This window comes from Heterodontus francisci, chromosome 8, assembly GCF_036365525.1.
Source record: "Heterodontus francisci isolate sHetFra1 chromosome 8, sHetFra1.hap1, whole genome shotgun sequence".
Lineage (NCBI taxonomy): Eukaryota > Metazoa > Chordata > Chondrichthyes > Heterodontiformes > Heterodontidae > Heterodontus > Heterodontus francisci.
The window spans coordinates 10,032,022-10,051,906 of record NC_090378.1 but is presented as its reverse complement, the minus strand read 5'-3'; the positions used below and the strand labels follow the sequence as shown (position 1 = coordinate 10,051,906).

Genomic DNA, 19,885 nt, shown 5'->3' with positions numbered 1-19,885 from the left:
CTCTCAACCATTTAAACTGAAGGAATAGGACTTTAGTCTGTTTTATTATTATCTCTCAAATTTCCAAGAAAAAGTCAAGGCAAAACAGAGATCTCTGGTAATTTTAATTGAAGAAAGGAAAGTTAGACAATGACAATCTTTTATCCCACAAAAACTCTAAAGTCAGCTTGATTCCATTGAAAGTATTTGCAAGTCAGTAATTGTTGCAATTCGCTGGAGAAAGAAAGTAACATTCCGTGAGGACTTGGAGCAACATCCAGAGAGGACTTTGAGCAACATCCTGTGAGGACTTCAGGCAACATTTGACTGTAAATTTGCAAGGACTCTATTTTTTTCTATTTTCGATGTTGTTCATATCTTCATAGTGTTTAAGAATTTAGTTCTTCAAATTAAAGAGTTAATTTACTGATTTAAAGACACCTGGGTGAGTTAGTCTCATTCGGGGGTTAATAGATGGTATAATTTGGCTGAGTCTTACTTTATTTAGAGATACAGCACTGAAACAGGGCCTTCAGCCCACAAAGTCTGTGCCAACCAAGAACCACCCATTTATACTAACCCTACAGTAATCCCATATTCCCTACCACCTACCTACACTAGGGGCAATTTACAATGACCAATTTACCTACCACCTGCAAGTCTTTGGCAGTGGGAGGAAACCGGAACACCCGGCAACAACCCACATGGTAACAGGGAGAACTTGCAAATTCCGAATAGGCAGTACCCAGAATTGAACCGGGGTCCCTGAATCGATGAGGCTGCGGTGCTAACCACCGCACCACTGTGCCACCGATCTTTAAGTTGGAAAGTTTTCAATGATATGTTAGCCGATCTGTGGAGCGACAGGATTGAATTATCAGTGCATCTCTCCCACCACAATCAGAATCGTATATTTTGATTGGGGGTTTTGACAGGAGCGGACGGTCGAAACAGGCCTGTTCCGGTTCAGGTGCAACCCGTCCAACATGTACAGGTCCCACATATGCCAGAAACAGACCCAGTGATCCAGGAAACTAAAGCCCTCCCTCCTGCACCATCTCCTCAGCCATGCGTTCATCAGCTCTATCCTCCTATTCCTATATTCACTAGCACGTGGCATGCATTTAGAGGGAACGTGAGGATAAACTTTTTCACCCAGAGGGTGGTGGGTGTCTCGAATTCCCTGCCAGAAACGCTGGTGGAGGCAGAAGCCCTCAATTCTTTTAAAAGGTACCTGGACCTGCACCTGAAGTGCTGTAATCAGCAAGGCTATGGACCAGGTGCTGGAAGGTGGGATTAGATTGGGCGGCTAGTTTTTTCAGCTGGCATGGACAGGACGGGCTGAATGGCCTCTTTCTATGCTGTAATCTTTCTATGATTCTATGGTTAATTTCCAAAACTGTGTTCAGAATACTATTGCAGAGTCTTCGATTCTAAACTTGAAATCCAGTAAATGGGTGTGAAAAGCTCTATTTTATCAAGATGGTATGTGGATGAATGATACCTGGACTCCATCATCTGACAATGGCCTAACCATCAGAAACTATTTATGAGGACAATAGAAAGAGATGCTCTCGGCACATGACTGAATCTAAGTTTCCGATAAGGGGTTTTAATAAGGCATATTCTGAGCAACGAATGCGAACAAAGAATAAAGCCCCTGCCTGAGACCACCAGCTTGTAGGCAGAGACTCAAGTTGGGCTTGATCTCTTCACACAAGGAATTGCACCCGGGCTTCACCACTGAACCTTGCCTGGAGTATTACTTTGCCTGGAGGGATTTCAGACATGCATCATTTCAAGTGTTCACCCGAAGTAAAGTGTAACAGCGAACTCTTGAAATCATAAGACCAAAACGCATGCTATGTTTATAATCACAATCTTTTCCTGAGTGACTGTGTATCTGTATAAGTGTGACAGTGGGTGTAGTTTCACATATTTTGGTGTTGAAAAAAATGAATATTTATCTTTCTTGTAAAATTTACAAGAAAACCTGTCATTTGTCTGTTCCTAACAATTAAAGCACTCAGGTGTTAAAACATTTTTATTTTAAAATGTGCTGTCTGCAGTCAGTCGAGAGGTGGAAGGGGGAGACATCCCTATCATCTCTCATCTGTCCGTAACATTATTTACTCCATGAAAACCCTTCATAAAAGGGAGAAAAAACCTGTATTTTTGCAGAAACCTATCAGATCCTTCACTCTAAAATTCAGGAGCCATTACACAGGCAAAAAATGAAGCCAATCACTGCATTTGTATTGGGTGATGGTTGAAGCAGACTTTTATTGTTAAAAGGTTTTCACATGACAGAATTCGCTAACTTGGAGTACAGTGATTCAAATCTGGAGATTAGGCTCACTAATGCTTTCTGGTTACGGCAGTGATTATGTGAGTCATACAAATTCTGCTTTATGCAGAATTATCTGATCTCAGCTGGGATCTTGGAGAGTACAATTTACCCCTAGGGCCACTGGGCCAGGGAAGATCTAATGGAACATCTGATTACTATCTGCAAACCTGCTGCTGAAACAGTGAATGTCCAGATATCGGGCAAGGACACCAATTGGGTTTGCCAATGCACACAATCAAACAGCCTGCCAGCATTCAATGCCTGGCCCAGCATTAAAGCATGTGACCACTTTGGCTAGATATTGGAGTGTGGCTAACATTTTTGTGACTGCAATTTGCTCACAACTTTTAGCCTTTAAAAGAGGAACACAGAAAATTTGAAGGAAGGTAGGTGTGCGTTGGGAAATTGAACCTGACTTAATATTTTGACAATTAGGAATCCTAACAATTAAGAATCATGATTTTCCCCAACTTTATCATGTATGATATAATACCATCATGAACACTGTAGAAAGTCTCTTAAATTTCACAGCTCCCATGAACCATGCATGAGAAGGGAGTGCTTATAAAAACCATATAACTACCAGTGACATCCAACATAAGGTGTGAAATAAACTTAACTTCTCATTACTATTTGTTCCTCAGGTCACATTTAATGTACCTTGGACTCCAAACTGCCCAGGTGGAAACTGCCTTGATTATGCAGAAATGGCAAATTCCACTGACTTCTTAGTTGTGAAGTCCTTTAATGTGAAGAAGCAACTGTGGGGTGAGTGCTTTGCAAAAGCAAATGCTCCCTATCACCAGGTTTATTCAGGTATGTACATTAAAACCTTCTTGTTCAAGGTTTGCCTCACCTATATCAATGTTCATCTAAGGCTTTCATATTTTTATCCCTTTAGGTCTCTCTGCTTATATCAATATGGGTGTTGATTCCAGAAAGCTGGTGATGACCGTTCCATGGTTTGGTTACGACTATCCTTGCCAGCACTTTTATGAGGTAAGAAGAAATGTTTAGTTTGCATTGCACAAGAAATAGGAGTGAAGTCTGAAACACACCTCTCTGTTAAATTAACTGCCCCATTCGGGCATCTAATTGTATTTTGAAACAGCCCAATATTTTGCCTTGCTGAGCTTGCTTGTAGGCCAGTTCAATAACCGCTTTTTTTACACAAAGCTTTTTAATACCTGTTCTACAATTTCGCTAATTTCCATTTGTATCCATTGGCTTGCTGTCTGGACTTACCGTATCCATGATATTTAGTATTTTATTTCACTGAGGCATTTCCTTAACTGCATTCTTCTAGACTGTAAATCTGAAGCTTCTCAAAATTTTTCTCAAAGCTCATCCCTTCACACATGAAATCAAAAAAGCATATGAGATACAGTAGACCATTTGATCCCTCAAGCCTGTTAAACCATTCAATTTGATTGTTTCTGATCTGTATCCCATATACCTGCCTTGACTTTGTCTCTATTAATACCTTTGCCTCACAAAAATCTATCATAGTTTCAAAATTTTCAATTGATCCGTGAGTCCTAATTGTCCCTCACAGCTGATATACTTGGAGATCAGTCATGCTGTCACTCCATTTTTGAAGTTAGCAGAGTAATTATATTCACAAGTAATAGTTTCTCATCATTTTTGTATTTTACAGCCTAGTAGATGTGAATTACGAAAGGTTCCTTTTAGTGGTGCTCCTTGCAGTCCTCATATTGGAAAAAAAATTTCATATAAAGTGATCATGCAGCAGCTGCCCAGATCAATTACCGGCAGATATTGGGATGATGATTACAAATCCCCATATTATGTCTACATGGTAAGACTATCAATCAAAGCACAGTGAAAACCTGTGCATTTCAACATTCTTTCTAAAATGTGAACATTGCAGGGCCAAAGGACCTGTTTCTATGCTGTATGACTCGATGACTCTATGATTCAGTATTCTCTGTGTATTGGGTTCAGCAAAGCTCAAAATGTAAAATTTGTACAACAGGAAATGTGTGTTGTTGGAGAATTGACAAGAACAGGGGAGTTGAGGAGCAAAGCAACAAAACCAGTTCACCTTGTTAAAACATTGTGAAAAACCAGTTGCAGACACTGTCGGAGGTGTTGTTTTTCAGATGGGAAGTTAAACTGAGGTCCTATCCGTCCTCTGAGGTGGACATAAATGTTCCAATAGCACTATTTTGAGGAAGAGTGGAGGTGTCCTCCCTGGTGTCCTGGGAAATATTTGTCCCTCAACCAACATCACTAAAATATTATCTGATCATTATCACATGCTGTTTGTGGGATCTTGCTCTGTGCAAATTGTCTGCTGCATTTCCTACATTACAACAGTCACTACATTTCAAAAGTACTTCACTACCTGTACAGTGCTTTGGGATGTTCTTAGATTGTGAACAGTGCTATTTAAATGCAAATCCTTTCTTTAGAAGCTTTTTTATATATATATATAGTATATGTACTCTTGCTAATCAGGGCAGTCAGTCATCATGACAATTTTAAGGAATATATTTGCCCTGTTAACATGTGCCTTGTGTTCATATGTTGCACAGCATCCAGATGAGTTCATTGGTTTTGATGTTGAAAAGATTGACTGGGAATTTCCTTGGAGCTCCTCCTCCAAGAAACTAAAGAATGTCCTTCACACTGAACTTGATCATATCTGTTTAAATCATCACAAGAGTTTCACACAATAAGTTTCTTTCAAGTGCAGGAAGATAGTTATGTAATGTTGTGGGGTGTTAGCAAATGAATGTTTAATTCAGTCAGATTGTTACGAACAGGTGAGAAAGGTATCTAGGTTTCCCTTTCAGCCTTCACCTGGTCTTACTGTAGCAGGGTTTAATTTTAAACACACTGTTTTTAGTTCTCCCTTGGTGAATCCTTGTTCACCACTTTCCAATTATAAGGCAAAGAAATCAGCACAAACAAGCTTTCTTAGGTTTAAAGAAGAAAAGTTGAAATTTATTAAACTTAAACTCTAATTCAGTTAACACCTACAGGTACACGACGCACCCACGCTAGCATGCATACGCGATACACACATGCAGATAGAGACAGAAAAGAGCAGAAGAAAAATAAAGAGGAAACGTTTGAGGCAATATCTGAAGAGTTCTTGTTATGGGTTTTCGAAGTCACTGTAGAGTCTTTGATTGTAGGAAGATCTTGCTTTTCGTTGGGACCCAGTATTCCTGTTAAAACTTGTTCACTGTCGGAGACTTTTCTCTCTTGGGGTTCATGTGTCCTCAGTGGATTCAGAGGCTTGTGAGAAAGAGATGGCAGCAGGCAGACAGGAGAAGCTGTGGCGAGCCAGCCATTGTACAAATTCAAAACACTCAGGTTGCCCAGCAGGTTAGTGATGTGACTAGCTGGTTTGACCATGTCCGTTTGTGTACTCGGCCATCTTAGCAGGAAAACGGGAATGTGAGCACCCCCACCGTCAACATCTGATGATCGAAAGTCCATTGTGGGTTGAATGTATCAGGGAATGGCTGCTTTGTCCTTCCAAACACTGTCTGTTAATATGCAAATGTTTTTTCCAGCCACAGCCGATCTGTTTAACAAGTTCTTTCTTCACGCCAGTAACAGTTTAAAATCAACGTTCTTGACAAAATTAATATGCCTAATTCTTGGCAGATGGGGGCCGAGTGTGACAGATGAAAACCTTACACTGAATAGCATCATGAAACTATTAAATTATTTGTACACTATCCTACAGTCCAGACTCGAGGTCAATACTTCCATTGACTTTGTCAATTTTCATATTTTGAAGAATTAAAGCAATGGATATCTCTTCGCATTTGAGGTCCTGTGATCTCAATGAGGGATCAGTGATGAGACTTTCTGAACATTACTTTCTATCTTCTTTTCTAATCATGTGTGATATGTTAATGTACTAAGGCAATTTGCAGATTAATAAAGTACAAGTAAGGTTGCAGTGCTTTGCATATCAGTGCAAAAGACAAGGCTGAAGCATTTGCTACCATCTTCAGCCAGAAGTGCCGATTGAATAATACACCTCGGCCACCTCCTGAAGTCCCCAGTGTAATGAGGAGCTGCCACCATAGAGTCATAGAGATATACTGCACAGAAACAGGCCCTTCGGCCCAACGTGTCCATGCTGGCCATCAAGCACCTATCTATTCTAATTGCATTTTTCAGCACTTGGCCCGTAGCCTTGTATGCAATGGCACTTCAAGTGTTCATCTAAATATTTCTTCAATTTTGTGAGGGTTCCTGCCTCGACCACCACTTCAGGTAGTGTGTTCCAGATTCCAACCACCCTCTGGTGAAAAGGATTTACCTCAAAGCCCCTCTAAACCTCCTGCCCCTTACCTGAAATCTATGCCCCCTGGTTATTGGCACCTCTGCTATGGGAAAAAGTTTCTTCCTATCTACACTATCTATGTCCTTCATAATTTTGTATACCTCAATCAGGTCTCCCCTCAGCCTTCTCTGCTCCAAGGAAAACAGCCCTGGCCTATCCAGTCGCTCTTCATAGCTGAAATGCTCTAGCCCAGGCAACATCCTGGTCAATCTCCTCTGCACCCTCTCCAGGGCAATCACATCCTTCCTATTGTGTGGTGCCCAGAACTGTACAGAGTACTCCAGCTGTGGCCTAACTAGCGTTTTATCATAACCTCACTGCTCTTAGATTCTATGCCTCGGCTAATAAAGTTAAGTTTCCCATATGTCTTTCTACCTGTGCTTCTGCCTTCAGTGATCTTTGGACAAGTACACCAAGGTCCCTCTGACCCTCTGTACTTCCTAGGGTCCTACCATCCATTGTTTATTCCCTTGCCTTGTTAGTCCTCCCAAAATGCATCACCTCACACTTCTCAGGACTAAATTCCATTTGCCACTGCTCTGCCCACCTTACCAGCCGATCTCTCTTATCCTGTAATCTAAGGCTTTCCTCCTCACTATTTATGACACCACCAATTTTCATGTCATTTGCAAACTTAGTGATCATACCTCCTATAGCCCCTACTTGGGTGGCACATTGGCGCAGTGGCTAGCACTGCAGCCTCACAGCTCCAACAACTCAGGTTCAATTCTGGGTACTGTCTGTGTGGAGTTTGTAAGTTCTCCCTGTGACCGTGTAGGTTTTGCTGGGTGCTCCGGTTTCCTCCCACAGTCAAAGACTTGCAGGTTGATTGGTAAATTAGCCATTAGAAATTGCCCCCAGTATAGGTAGGTGGGGATGTGGTAGGAATATGGGATTAGTATAAATGGGTGGTTGAGGGTTAGCACAGATTCAGTGGCCGAAGGGCCTGTTTCAGTGCTGTATCTCTAAATTAAAATAAATAAATCATTAATGTACACCAGCATGTAAAATCAATGCACATGGGATTGGGGCTAGTGTATTGTGGTGGATAGAAAATTGGTTGGCAGACAGGAAACAAAGAGCATGGATAAATGGGTCTTTTTCCGAATGGCAGGCAGTGACCAGCAGGGTACGGCAGGGATCGGTGCTAGGACCCCAGCTGTTCACAATATATATTAATGATTTAGATGAGGGAGCTAAATGTAATATCTCCAAATTCGCAGATGTCACAAAGCTGGGTGGGAGGGTGATTTGTGAGGTGGATGCAGAGAGGCTTCAGGGTGATTTGGACAAGTTGAGTGAGTGGGCTAATGCATGGCAGATGCAGTATAATATGGATAAATGTGAGGTTTTCCACTTGGTAGCAAAAACAGGAAGGCAGATTATTATCTGAACGGCTATCAACTGAGAGAGGGGAATGTGCAGTGAGACCTGGGTGTTCTCGTACACCAGTCACTGAAGGCAAGCATGCAGGTCCAACAGGCGGTAAAAAAGGCAACTGGTATGTTGGCTTTCATAGCGAGAGGATTCGAGTACAGGAGCAGGGTTGTCTTGCTGCAATTTTCAGGGCCTTGGTGAGGCCACACCTGGAATATTGTGTGCAGTTTTGGTCTCCTTATCTGAGGAAGGATGTTCTTGCTATAGAGGAAGTGCAGCTAAAGATTACCAGACTGATTCCTGGGATGGTGGGACTGGAGTATGAGGAGAGATTGAGTCGGTTTGGATTATATTCGCTGGAGTTCAGAAGAGTGAGGAGGGATCTCATAGAAACCTATAAAATTCTAACAGGACTTGACAGGGTAGATGCAGGAAGGATGTTCCCAATGGTGGGGGAGTCCAGAACCAGGGGTCATAGTCTAAGGATACGGGGTAAACCTTTCAGGACCGAGATGAGGAGAAATTTCTTCACCCAGGTGAACCTGTGGAATTTGATACCACAGAAAGCAGTTGAGCCCAAAACATTATATGTTTTCAAGAAGGAGTTACATATAGCTGTTGGGTCTAAAGGGATCAAAGGGTATGGGGCGAAAGCCAGAACTGGTTCCTGAGTTGGATGATCAGCCACGATCATAATGAATGGCGGAGCAGTCTCAAAGGGCTGAATGGCCTCCTCCTGCTCCTATTTTCTATGTTTCTATAAACCGCAAGGGTCCCAGCACCGATCCCTGCAATACACGACTGGTCACAGGCTTCCAATCACTAAAACAACCCTCGATCATCACCCTCTGCCTCCTGCCACTAAGCCAATTTTGGATCCAATTTGCCAAATTGCCCTGGATCCATGGGCTCTTAGCTTCTTGACCAATCTCCCATCCGGGACCTTATCAAAACCCTCAAAGTCCATGTAGACTATACCCTCATCTACCCTCCTGGTCACCTCCTCGAAAAATTCATTCATATAATGAGCTCCTTTTAATGTTGTCAAGTGCAACATAAATGAGAGGTGTTAAGACCATTTGGTTGAAGATCTCAAACAGGTTTATTAACAGCTAACAAGGATATACAGTGCAGAGCTCACGATTTACAGAACCTGTTTCGAGATGTTACAGTTGCAGAGTGATTCAGGCTTGTAGTCACATGACAGCTGGTACTTCGCTCATTAGCATACTAAGATCTCAACAGGACATCACTCTTAAAGGCAATAATACAACATCCCCTTACTTTCCAAAGATAAGTCTTGTATGTTCAAAGTAAAAATACATTAAAGTGGATAACATCAAAACTATTTACACATGGATAGAGATTATGGAATTTACACATGCATAAGTTTAAGAGTCCACTTATCGTTTCGGAGTTGTATCGGAAAATTTGCATCCAAACTGTTGCTGTTTTTTCTGAAGTTTCTCTCTTTCTACATTCAGTTTCTGTTGCTCTGCCTTCAGCCTGCTAATATACCCGGGTGCTTTTCTGAGGATGACCACCTTTGAGGACTTGTCATTCTTGGAAAGCTCTGGCACCTTATCACGAGGAACCACCAGACAATACTTCAACTCATTCCTCCTCTGCCTCCATTGCGTGTCCTTCGCCTCTCCTCATCCTCTGTGTCTGATGGTTTTGGGCTCAAGGTTGAGGACTTGTTGGGGGAGGAGGACTTGGCCTCATGACAGTACCTGTCTGTTCTGACTTGTTGTGGTGCTGGTGGTCCTCTGGATAGCAGAAGTGTGGCTTCGCATAGTTGTGCTGTTTCTAGATTTCCAGACTGCATCGTTTGATGCTGGCCAGAGTCTGCAAGCGGGTTCCGATCCTTTGAGATTTCCATTGGCAATGCTCCCCGCTGCCAGCCTTTGCTTCTCAGTGCTTACAACATCAATCTCTTCTGCTGTAATGGGTACCTTGGTGACCTCATGAATGGTTACTATCTTGAGGTCCCTACGTGCTGGTAGGACTGCCACTGCTGGTAAACTCATGTCTACCAGGTAGAATGTTGGCAGTTTCCATGCCATCTTCCCATAGCTGTATTGCATTGTTGTTAGTGTGCCAACACACAGGACTGGTGACCTATTGTATGCACATAACTTGGTAGTTGTCTTTTGTATCACTGATTTGCAATGATCTCGGTACATATCCTTCAGAATCTGGACTGGTAAGATATTTGCACGAGCACCAGTGTCAATCTTAACCGTGAGTGTGTGTTTGCCAGCTTTCTTTGGGCACATGATGTTAATGGTAGCGAAAGCCGTGGACTCCATGTATTGGCTTGCATTTTCCCAGGTCTCTGGTGCTTTCCTTGCTGCTGTTGCCCTGCTTCTGCATCTGTCATCTGTTTGTTTGTGCCCTACTGTGACCTCTGGCTGTGTCTTCGGAGCCAGATTTCTTGCATAGGTGGGCCCACTGTCCTTATGCACAGGTCTTGAAATGTAGGACAACTTCATGGCGAGTGGGACCAATCACACTTACCACACAGCTTACTTGCTCTTTTTGAACTGGTTATGGTGCCAGTATTGTTGACTGAACCTAATGCTTGCAGGTGCTATTGTCCAGCTACAATGACTTTGTATTTTCTGTGATCTTCCAGCAGTGCATCAATGTTGTGACATTTCTTTTTCCACCCCCCGAGAGGGCCTTCTGAAATGCTTCAATGGGTGTTGATACAATCATCAGCTCCATGATTTGGCCCGACAGCTCAGCTTCTGAGAAATTGCATATGTTTCCCTTATTACGATATCTACTGATGAACTGGTCTGTTGATTCCTGTGGCTGTTGCCTGTAAGACATCAATTCCAGGTGGTGAATTCTAAAATTCACTTTTAATCAGAGCTGATCATCTCACACTTTCCATATCTCTGTGGGATCTTTCTGGTCCTCATCAGATAAGCCTGAGATATTGATTCTGTGTATCCCTCATTTCCAACTGCTATTAGTATTTTACAGCTTGTTTCTCTGGTTCTGCAATTACTTGGTGTGTAAAGCATAACTGCATTCTTTGTTTGAAAAGTTGGAACTCAGACAGGATATCCATGGCCTTCCACTTCATGCTGGGAAATTTGGTTTCCATTGTTCTGCTGTTCTTCTGCTTTAAAACTTATTCTGAATCTGCACTACTTTCCTTTTTTTAAAAAAAACTCTGTTCTTTGGACTGACTGCTTTGATTGACAGGAGCAGGTGCTGAAAAGTGCTTGTCTGTCTATCTTGCTTTTAGCACTCTAGTCTGTCTGTTTACACAGGTGTTCAATAGGCAGTTCAGTTTTAAGAGTTTGCTGATGTTCTTCAAGCTTGAGTGGTTATATGGGTTTTTTTAAACTTTGGCTGACTGAGTGAAAACTCTTCATGCTTGAGTGATTTCACATTTTTTTAAAAAAAACTGTGGCTGCGAGCTGCATGGATGGAGGATTGCCATGCTTTTTTCTGTCAGACGCCTCCTGTGATGGCGCCGACCATGATCAGCCTGGAAGAGGGGTTGGGTCTCCCAGGTTTTTTTCAACATGGAACATTTTTGAAAAAATCAAATTTCTAAGCACGTCAAAGTTTTTTTTTTAACTGGGATTCCTGCACCAATGGCAAAATGACTTACCTGATCCAGGAGACCTATTTGCAGCCTGTCATTGAGAACTCTGTCTTCGACAGCTGGAGGTAAGTTCTCTTTTTTTTCACTCATAGAGCCTGTATTTCTTTTTAACTTTCTTTATTTTAGCTGTATGGAGGGAGTTTTTAAAGCTGTTTTACCTGTGGTCTTCAATTTTAATTGGCTTCTCACCACAGCTGCCACCACATAATGAGGAGCTGCCACCATATAATGAGTTCTTTTTATGTTGTCTGATAACATAAATGACATGCGTGGAGTCCAGTTGGTTGAAGATCACAAATGAGTTTATTAACAGCTGACAAGTATATACAATGCAGAGCTAACTATTAACAGAACCTGCCGCTAGGTGTTACAGTTGCAGAGTGACTCAGGCTTGCAGTCACATGACTGCATCCTGGCACTTAGATCCTAAAGGGACATGACTCTTAAAGACAATCATAAAACATCCAACATCACAGTTAGGTCCTGTCCAGAAAATGCTGGGCAAATTCAATCCAGCTAATGACGACCCATTCTCTCGAAAATTAGCAAAGTGATGGAAGGTGCCGTTGACTCAGCAATAACCTGCTCATTGATGCTCAGTGTCAGTTTGGCCAGGATCACTCAGATCCAGACCTCATTACAGCATTGATCCAAACATGGACCAAAGAGTTAATTCCGGAGGTGAGGTGAGAGTGACTTCCCTTGACATCAAGGCAGCATTTGACCAAGTGTGTCATCAAGAAGCCCTAGAAAAATTGAAGTCAATGGGAAACAGGGGCAAGCCCCTTCACTGGTTGGAGTCATACCAAGCACAAAAGAAGATAGTTGTGGTTGATGGAGGCAAATCATCTAAGCCCCAGGACACTGCTGAGGAGTTCCTCATGGTAGTGTCATAGGCCCCAACCATCTTCAGCTGCTTCATCAATTACCTTCCCTCCATCATAAGGTCAGAAGTGGGGATGTTAGCTGATGATTGCACAGTGCTAAGTATCATTCACAACTCCTCAGATACTGAAGCAATCTGTGCCCACAGGACATGGTCAATATTCAGGTTTGGGCTAATAAGTGGCAAGTAACATTTGTGCCACATTAGTGCCAAGCAACGACCATCTCCAAAAAGAGAAAATCTAACATTCAATGGCATCACCATCACCGCACCTGCAACCATTAACATCCTGCAGATTACCTTTGAGCAGAATCATAACTGGACCAAACACATAAATAGTGTGGCTACAAAGGCAGGCCAGAAACTGGAAATTCTGTGCAATTAAATCATCTCCTGACTCCCTAAAGTCTGTCCACCATCGACAAGACACAAGTCAAGAATATGATGGAATACTCGCCGCTTGCTTGGATGAGTGCAGCTCCAACAACATTCATGAAGATCAAAGCTCAACACCATCCAGAACAAAGCAGCCCACATGATCAGCACCCCACTTATTACCTTCAACATTCATTCGCTCCACCATCAGCACACACTGGCAGCAGTGTATGTCATCTATAAGATGCACTGCAGCAACTTGCCAAGGCTCCTGTGGCAGCACTCTCCGACTTCTATCACCTAGAAGGACAAGGGCTGCAGAAGCATGGGAAAACCACCACTTGCAATTTCCTGTTCAAACTACACACCATCCTGACTTGGAAATATATCGCCATTCCTTCACTATAGCTGGGTCTAAATCCAGGAACACCCTACCTTGTAGCACTGTAACTGTATCTGCACCACATGGACTGCTGAAGATGGCTCACCACCACCATCTCAAGGGCAATTAAGGATCGGCAAAAATGCTGGACTTGCCAATGACACTCGCATCGAATGAACAAATATAAAAAAAATCTGTTGTAATTGAGGTTTAGAACAAACTACCTGATGAAGGGTCACTGACCTGAAATGTTAACTCTGCTTCTCTCTCCACAGATGCTGCCAGACCTGCTGAGTATTTCCAGCATTTCTTGTTTTTATATACCTTTATAGGTTTCATCTCCTCAATCCAACTAAACTTATTCTATTAAACCAAGGACAAGTTTCATGTATTTTAAATAGTGGTGTTAAATAGTGGAGATGTTCAGTATTGTGTCTAAAAGCTATGCACTGACCCAAACCTAACTCCTATCTGTATAACTCTCTTTGACTTTTTTGGCAGGTTAATAATACATACCACGAGGTTTGGTATGATGATCCAGAGAGCATTTCACTAAAATCATTGATCTTGAAGAAACTAAAACTCCGTGGCATAGGTGCATGGACTGGAAATTACCTAAACTACACTGCTGGTCCGACAGTAGCAATGCAAAGTGAAGAAATGTGGAATGCTCTGTGCCCGATCCGAGGAAAATGGAGAACTTAAACCATTTACTCTTCTCATGTGATTATTTAATTTTGTAAGTAAAAACAACAAAAAGTGAGCTGACCTCCAACATTAGAAATTCAACAAACGCAGATCTAAAGAACATGTTTAAGATCTTATCTAATCAATCAATTCCTATTCAATGGAAAGTAAATGTACTAACATGATTTGCACTCCAAGATCTGGTCACTTCAGGCATTTTAAGTTGTTGACAAAATGCACCAAATCTGCATTAGTTACCATAATGTTTCATGACAGTGTCGGCTAAAATTTGTTGCCACTGAATACTTACAATTCAGCTTTCCAGTTGGGTAAGAATCACATCTGACATCCACAAGTGCTGTCTGCATTATACACATCTTCATTCGCAAACATGATTTATTATGATCTTGTTTTGCCATAGGTTATCATTTTGAATTTAGGTAACCTTTTAATGTTCAGTTTCCTCCATTAAGGGGTGTGAATGGACTGCAAATAGTGTCCTCTTTTTGCTGCTTGGTTTTTAATTGTAATAATGCAAAACACTGTAACTATTTGGCATTTCAATCTTCATGTGAGTTTTACAGTTGCCTACTCCTGAATGGCAATTTGAATCTTTCCACAAATATGTATTTCACAAAATAAAATGCTGTTTGCAAAGTAAGTGTTTTAGTTCTGTTGCTGGAGGAAAGTGTAAATTGTAGAAATATAAAACAATTGTGGATCCATTAGAACATTAGAACATTACAGCGCAGTACAGGCCCTTCGGCCCTCGATGTTGCGCCGATCATCTGACCTACACTATTCCATTTTCATTCATATGTCTATCCAATGACCACTTAAATGCCCTTAAAGTTGGCGAGTCTACTACTGTTGCAGGCAGGGCGTTCCACGCCCCTACTACTCTCTGCGTAAAGAAACTGCCTCTGACATCTGTCCTATATCTTTCACCCTCAACTTAAAGCGATGTCCCCTCGTGTTTGCCATCATCATCCGAGGAAAAAGACTCTCACTATCCACCCTATCTAACCCTCTGATTATCTTGTATGTCTCTATTAAGTCACCTCTCCTCCTCCTTCTCTCCAATGAAAACAACCCCAAGTCCCTCAGCCTTTCCTCGTAAGACCTTCCCTCCATACCAGGCAACATCCTAGTAAATCTCCTCTGCACCCTTTCCAAAGCTTCCACATCCTTCCTATAATGCGGTGACCAGAACTGCACGCAATACACAAGGTGCGGCCTCACCAGAGTTTTGTACAGCTGCATCATGACCTCGTGGCTCCGAAACTCGATCCCCCTACTAATAAAAGCTAACACACCATATGCCTTCTTAACAGCCCTATTAACCTGGGTAGCAACTTTCAGGGATTTATGTACCTGGACACCAAGATCTCTCTGTTCATCTACACTACCAAGAATCTTCCCATTAGCCCAGTACTCTGCATTCCTGTTACTCCTTCCAAAGTGAATCACCTCACACTTCTCCGCATTAAACTCCATTTGCCATCTCTCAGCCCAGCTCTGCAGCCTATCTATGTCCCTCTGTACCCTACAACACCCTTCGACACTATCCACAACTCCACCGACCTTCGTGTCATCCGCATGTTTACTAACCCACCCTTCTACACCCTCATCCAGGTCATTTATAAAAATGACAAACAGCAGTGGCCCCAAAACAGAACCTTGTGGTACACCACTAGTAACTAAACTCCAGGATGAACATTTGCCATCAACCACCACCCTCTGTCTTCTTTCAGATAGCCAATTTCTGATCCAAAGCTCTAAATCACCTTCAACCCCATACTTCCGTATTTTCTGCAATAGCCTACCGTGGGGAACCTTATCAAACGCCTTACTGAAATCCATATACACCACATCCACGGCTTTACCCTCATCCACCTGTTTGGTCACCTTCTCGAAAAACTCAATAAGGTTTGTGAGGCACGACCTACCTTTCACAAAACCGTGCTGACTATCGCAAATGAATTTATTCTTTTCAAGATGATTATAAATCCTATCTCTTGTAACCCTTTCCAACATTTTACCCACAACCGAAGTAAGGCTCACAGGTCTATAATTACCAGGGCTGTCTCTACTCCCCTTCTTGAACAAGGGGACAACATTTGCTATCCTCCAGTCCTCCGGCACTACTCCTGTCGACAATGACGACATAAAGATCAAGGACAAAGGCTCTGCAATCTCCTCCCTGGCTTCCCAGAGAATCCTAGGATAAATCCCATCTGGCCCAGGGGACTTATCTATTTTCACTCTTTCCAAAATTGCTAACACCTCCTCCTTGTGAATCTCAATCCCATCTAGCCTAGTAGGCTGTATCTCAGTAATCTCCTCGGCAACATTTTCTTTCTCTACTGTAAATACTGACGAAAAATATTCATTTAACGCTTCCCCTATCTCCTCTGATTCCGCACACAACTTCCCACTACTATCCTTGATTGGCCCTGTTCTAACTCTTATCATTCTTTTATTCCTGATATACCTATAGAAAGCCTTAGGGTTTTCTTTGATCCTATCCGCCAATGACTTCTCGTGTCCTCTCCTTGCTCTTCTTAGCCCTCCCTTTAGATCCTTCCTGGCTAGCTTGTAACTCTCAAGCGCCCTAACTGAGCCTTCACGTCTCATCCTAACATAAGCCGCCCTCTTCCTCTTGACAAGCGCTTCAACTTCTTGAGTAAACCACGGCTCCCTCGCTCGACAACTTCCTCCTTGCCTGACAGGTACATACTTATCAAGGACACGCATTAGCTGCTCCTTGAATAAGCTCCACATTTCGTTTGTGCCCATCCCCTGCAGTTTCCTTCCCCATCCTACACATCCTAAATCTTGCCTAATCGCGTCATAATTTCCTTTCCCCCAGCTATAATTCTTGCCCTGCGGTATATACCTGTCCTTGCCCATCGCTAAGGTAAACCTAACCGAATTGTGATCACTATCGCCAAAGTGCTCACCTGCATCTAAATCGAACACCTGGCCGGGTTCATTACCCAGTACCAAATCCAATGTGGCATCGCCCCTGGTTGGCCTGTCCACATACTGTGTCAGAAAACCCTCCTGCACACACTGGACAAAAACAGACCCATCTAAAGTACTCGAACTATAGTATTTCCAGTCAATATTTGGAAAGTTAAAGTCCCCCATAACCACTACCCTGTTACTCTCGCTCCTGTCGAGAATCATCTTCGCTATCCTTTCCTCTACATCTCTGGAACTATTCGGAGGTCTATAGAAAACTCCCAACAGGGTGACCTCTCCTCTCCTGTTTCTAACCTCGGCCCATACTACCTCAGTAGACGAGTCCTCAAACATCCTTTCTGCCGCTGTAATACTTTCCTTGATTAACAATGCCACACCCCCCTCTCTTTTACCCTCTTCTCTGTTCTTACTGAAACATCTAAATACGGAACCTGCAACATCCATTCCTGCCCCTGCTCTACCCATGTCTCTGAAATGGCCACAACATCAGGATCCCAGGTACCAACCCATGCTGCAAGCTCACCCACCTTATTCCGGATGCTCCTGGCGTTGAAGTAGACACACTTTAAACCAAGTTCTTGCTTGCCAGTGCCCTCTTGCGTCCCTGTAACCTTATCCCCTACCTCACTACTCTCAACAGCCTGTACACTGGAACTACAATTTAGGTTCCCATTCCCCTGCTGATTTAGTTTAAACCCCCCCGAAGAGCACTAACAAATCTCCCCCCCAGGATATTGGTACCCCTCTGGTTCAGATGAAGACCATCCTGTTTGTAGAGGTCCCACCTACCCCAGAAAGAGCCCCAATTATCCAGGAAACCAAAACCCTCCCTCCTACACCATCCCTGCAGCCACGTGTTCAACTCCTCTCTCTCCCTATTCCTCTCTTCGCTAGCACGTGGCACAGGCAACAACCCAGAGATAACAACTCTGGTTGTTCTCGCTCTAAGCTTCCACCCTAGCTCCCTGAATTTCTGTCTTAAATCCCCATCTCTCTTCCTACCTATGTCGTTGGTGCCTATGTGGACCACGACTTGGGGGTGCTCCCCTTCCCCCTTAAGGATCCCAAAAACACGATCAGAGACATCACGTACCCTGGCACCTGGGAGGCAACACACCAACCGTGAGTCTCTCTCGTTCCCACAGAACCTCCTATCTGTTCCCCAGTTAGAAAAGAATTCCGATCAATCTAATCTTTGCACATATATGTAGTTGTCCTTTGTTAATCACCTTCCCTCCTCATTTCCAATGTGCAAAATTCACCCATTGGGGTTAAGTGGATTGGTGATCGATATTTGTCCCATTTTCTCTGTATTTGTAATTCTACCCTGCAAGAATTATCACAGTCTATATTCCTGGTACAATTTTTTTCTGTACCAATGTGCGATTGTAGGTCTAACTAGCTCCTAGATAAGAGTACAACTCTGGTATGGAATTTCTGAATCCTTGTTCTCCCCCTCTCCTCCATTAAGACACTTCTTAAAACCTACCTCTTTGACCAAGCTATTGGTTCACCTGCCCCAATATTTTCTTCAGTGTGAAGATGTTGGAGACGGTGCGGAAAAGATTTACAAGAATGCTACCATGGATTGATTGGAGAAGCTGGGGCTGTTTCCTTAGAGAAGAGAGGTTAAGAAGAGATTTGATTGAGATGTTCAAAATCATGAGCGGTCTTGACGGGGCAGATATGGAGAAATTGTTCCCATTTGCAGAAGGGTCGATAACCAGGCCACATAGATTTAAGGTAAATTGCAAATTTATCAAATTAATTGCACACTCCAAGAGCTGGTGCAGACCCGATGGGCCAAATGGCCTCCTTCTGTGGTGTAACAATTCTATATTTCTGTTGCTCCGCAAAAGAACCAAAGGTGACATGATAAAAAAAACTTTTATGCAGCAGGTGGTTAGGATCCAGAATGCACTGCCTGACAGTGTGATGGAGGCAGTTTCAATCATGGCTTAAAAAGAGCATTGGATAATTATTTGAAGAGAAAAAACTTGCAATGCTATGGGGAAAAGACAGGGGAATGGGAATAGCTGAGTTGCTGTTGCAGAGAGCTGGCACAGACACAATGGGCTGAATGGTCTCCATCTGTGCTGTAACAATTCATTGATTCTATAGTGTCAAGCTTTGTTTGATAACACTCCTGTGAAGCACCTTGCGATGTTTTACTGTGTTAAAGGCACTATATAAATACAAGTGTTGTTGATCAGTGTGTTTCCAGCCCAAGGGTAAAAGCTGTGCAGGATTGAGTTCTCAGGAATGAAGTGAGGCAAGTGGAGCAAGTTTTAATTGAGGATCATTTGGGCAACAGGGATCATCATGATGGGTTAAGAATAGTTCTAGAAAAAAGACGAGGGCCAACCAGGCATAAAAATTGTTAACTAGAGGAGAACTCATTTCAATGATTCAAAAAGGGATCTGGCCCAGGTGGATTACAATTGAAAATTGGTGAGTGAAGCAGTAATTGAACAATGTGATGCTTTCAAAGAGAAGATGGTTCGAACATGGAGTAGACATTCCCACAAGGGGAAATAAAGTGCATCCAAAGCTTCGGGGATGACTGAAGACATAGACATAAAATGAAACAGAAAAATGAAGCTTGTAACAATATGGTAGACAATACTGTAGAGAATCAAGCTGAATACAGAAAATACAGAGGAGATCTAGGTAGAAATAAGAGGGACATGAGGTTAATGGCTAACATAAAAAGGGAACTAAAAGTTTATTTCATAAACATAGTTAAAGGGTAATGAATAGAAGGGTGAGACTGATTAGAGACAGAGGGCATGGCTAAGGTACTATTTCTAATTTGTCTCCACTAGAGAAGTGGATGCTGCCAATATAGCAGCAAAGTAGGAGGTAGTAGCAATATTGACAGAATATTTTTTCACAGAATT

The 19,885-nt window shown here is 42.6% G+C and overlaps 1 protein-coding gene across 1 annotated transcript in view; it reads left to right on the top strand.

The window, feature by feature from the left end:
- LOC137373172 (di-N-acetylchitobiase-like) overlaps positions 1-14,015 on the top strand; it is a 58,086-nt gene extending 44,071 nt beyond the window's left edge. The window contains exons 5-8 of the mRNA XM_068038029.1: positions 2,974-3,145; positions 3,231-3,328; positions 3,987-4,148; positions 13,812-14,015. Coding sequence (XP_067894130.1) covers positions 2,974-3,145; positions 3,231-3,328; positions 3,987-4,148; positions 13,812-14,015 — 636 coding nt within the window. The remainder of the gene's footprint in view (positions 1-2,973; positions 3,146-3,230; positions 3,329-3,986; positions 4,149-13,811) is intronic.
- The last annotated feature ends 5,870 nt before the right edge of the window (positions 14,016-19,885 follow it).